This window comes from Lathyrus oleraceus, chromosome 5 (genome assembly GCF_024323335.1).
Source record: "Lathyrus oleraceus cultivar Zhongwan6 chromosome 5, CAAS_Psat_ZW6_1.0, whole genome shotgun sequence".
NCBI lineage: Eukaryota > Viridiplantae > Streptophyta > Magnoliopsida > Fabales > Fabaceae > Lathyrus > Lathyrus oleraceus.
In genome coordinates, this window is record NC_066583.1 from 376841561 (window position 1) to 376845062 (window position 3502).

Here is a 3502-nt window from a genome sequence, read left to right on the forward strand (position 1 = left end):
GCTATCTTTAAGTATTTCTTGTTTCTTCGAATTACTAACAACTAATGAAACTCGAATGATTCCCTAAAAATAAAATACGCATGACATTCGCATCTTCATTATGCATCACGCTTCATAAAAATTCAAAAAAAAACTTACTCGACCTTTTTACCCTTTATCCAGCCACACTGACTAATCAACATCGATACGAGACACGAAGCAACTACAAGATGACATTAGAGCAAGTTGAGGCTAACTAAATTACCATGAGGACAGACATCAATATGATCCAAGAGAAGATGGATCAGCTGTTGGAGACAATACTCGCAATTGCTCAAAGAGAGAGGATTGAGGAGGAAGAAGCTAGGGCAAAAAGGAATGATAGCACGCCAGGTCTGAACCCTGAAGACGAGGGTTATGTCCCCACCAAAAATATATTGGTTCAGATACCGGTAGGAGGTCAAGGAGACGGAGATCGTGCATAACCTTCTGATACGTCTACTCATCATGGATCCGAAATTGGAGATGACCAGTACGATGCTTTCTATATGCCTGATCAACCAAAGCCTAAGATACTTCCAGATCCTGCTGCAGATAGGCTCCGTGCCCTGGAAAAGAAGATCAAAGCCGTAGAAGGAAGCAATATCTTCGGTGCCTCGGCCATGAACATGCGCTTGGTATCAAATGTAGTCATCCCGACTAAATTTAAAACTCCTGATTTCGAGAAATACAAAGGACAGACTTGTCCAAGAAGTCACTTGGTAATGTACTTCAGGAAAATGGTTGCTCATACCAAAAATGACAAACTACTTGTACACTGTTTCCAAGACAGTCTGAGTGGAGCATCTCTAAGATGGTACATGAGCTTAGAGCAAGGGAGGATTCAAAGCTGGAAGGACTTGGCAGACGCATTTCTTCGTCAGTACAAATATAACTTAGATATGGCACCTAATCGAATGCAATTGCAAGGGATGACTATGAATGAAAGCGAGTCATTTAAAGAATACGCCCAGCGGTGGAGAGAGTTGGCTGCTCAGGTAAAGCCACCATTGTCTGAAAAGGAAATGACCGAAATATTTGTAGACACCTTGAAGGACCCATTCTTTGATAGATTGGTGAGTAGTGCAGCATCTGACTTCGCACATCTAGTCACAATTGGAGATCGCATAGAGAAAGGGTTGAGGGATGGAAAGATTCCAGGAGCCGTGGCAGTCCCTAGCGCACCGAAAAAGTATTCTGGAGGCTTTTCGAAGAAAAGAGAAGGTGAAACAAACGCTGTATCCAGAAGCTACAAGGGGAAGCAATAGGCTTCATATGGCCAAGTCGCCGCTGTAGTGCCCATACCATATCAACAACCAATGCAGCAACAACAAGTGTATCAACCACAACATCAGCAAAACACTGCACCATCAAAGCCAAGACCTCCAAGAAGGCAACTCGATCCCCTACCAGTACCTTACAGCCAAATACTCCTATATCTGCAAAAGGAAAGCCTTCTAACATTGAGGGAGTTAAAACCAGTTGTTTTTCCATATCCACCCGGATACGACGCTAATGCCCATTGTGAGTTTCACATGGGAGCACCTGGTCATACCTTGGAGAATTGTTTTGCATTTCAAAATCGGGTACAAGACTTGATCAAAGCGAAATCCGTCTCGTTCACTCTGAGACGCCCGAACGTGAACACCAATCCTATGCCAACGCACAAGGATGCTTCCATCAGTGCCATTGAGGAGAATGATCAAGGAAAATTGATCCGTAAGGTTGAAGAGATTCAAACCCTTATCACCAGGATAGGAGCACAATTGCTGAAGAGTGGTCTAATCCCTGAGGAGCTAGTTGCTGAAGAGAATAATGAAGAGTTGAGGAATTTTATACAACAAATGCTGGATTGAGGCGAGTTACAGATAAATTTTCGTGTCAAGAGCAAGCGCCAGGAAGAGATAGCCGTGGTGGACATCCCTTACGATGAGGTTAAAGTAGAAATACCTATAAGCCCATTGGTGATAGAGTTTCCAGCACCGTTCGCGTACAAAGATGAGAAGGAAGTCCCGTGGATGTATCAGCCCAGAGCTTTTAAGCAGGGGCAGGAAGACCGACCTTTAATGATCAACAAACCAAATGTCACTTCAATTGTGGGGCCAGCAAGAATGACACGTAGTGACCGAGTGTTCGCGCCAAGAACTGTTGACGCTTCTGCAAAGACTAAAGGGAAGGAAGCTGCTGTTCAGATCCCCGTCCCTAATCAAGAAATGCAAGACATGCGCTTGTCTCCTAAAGTTGCAGCCACTCGTGAAGAGGCTGAAGAATTTCTAAGGATAATTAAGAAGAGTGATTATAAGGTGGTGGACCAGCTAAATAAAAAACCTTCAAAAATCTCCATGTTATCTCTATTGCTCAACTCAGAAGCACACAGGAATTCGTTGTTAAAAGTACTGAGCGTCGCACATATCATGAAGGATATAACAATAGAACAGTTTGATGATGTGATAGCTTATGTGACCATTGGGAATTTCTTGGGTTTTAATGATGATGAATTTCCAATCGAGGGAAAGAATTATAACAAAGCTCTACATATCTCCTTGAAATGCATAGACACTATACTATCAAGGGTATTAGTGGACACAAGTTCCTCACTGAATGTCATGCCAAAGACAACTTTGATAAAGCTGCCGATAGAAGGGATAAGTATGAAACCCAACACCCTAATCGTAAAGGCATTTGATTGCTCAAGGCGAGCCGTGATAGGAGAGGTTGACTTACCAACCAAGATAGGTCCAACAATTTTCAATATCACGTTCCAGGTCATGGACATACACCCCAGTTATAGTTTCCTACTTGGGAGACCCTAGATTCACTCTGCAGGCACTGTCACCTCTATTCTGCATCAAAAGCTAAAATTCATTACCAATGACAAAATGATTGTGATTGGAGGAGAGGAAGATATCTTGGTTAGACACTTGACATCTTTCTGATATATCGAGGTGGATGGAGAAATCACTGAGACACCATTCCAATCCTTGGAAGTGGTAAATATGATGGCCATCCAACAGACATTGGAGACCCCGAAATCTGGACTATCCATGGCCTCGTGGCAAGGAGCTAAGGCTGTTATGGAAAGTGAAAATGCTCAGGACTGAGGCAAAGTGTTGGAGGTGAAAGAGAAACGAGACAAGTTTGGCCTGGGGTATGACCCGTCATCAAACAAAACTGGTAACCAACCTGACAAAGAGAAGATTCCTTCTGTAGAGAAAACGTTCACTAGTGCTGGCCACATCTTTGGCAAACAGGTGGTGATGATCAGTGATTGAGATCGCAAAGAGGGGGTGTCTAGCTGGATGTGTCAGGCCACACCTAATGAAGAACTAACAAACTGGAAGTCTGTGGAGGTTCCCCAAATATTTCAAAAGTAATTTTATTATTTTAGACAAAACCCTTTGCGCTGCCCAAGGCACAGTGGCGTGTTGTAGGGCCTCCTTATCTTTTTCAAGAGCTTTTATCATTAATGAAATGACGTTTTGCA

General features: G+C 43.1%; 1 protein-coding gene across 1 annotated transcript; it reads left to right on the forward strand.

The window, feature by feature from the left end:
- Positions 1–527: 527 nt before the first annotated feature.
- LOC127080813 (uncharacterized) lies at positions 528–1286 on the forward strand. The gene has a single exon (XM_051021107.1). It carries the CDS (start codon positions 528–530, stop codon positions 1284–1286), a length of 759 nt encoding a protein of 252 aa, XP_050877064.1.
- The last annotated feature ends 2216 nt before the right edge of the window (positions 1287–3502 follow it).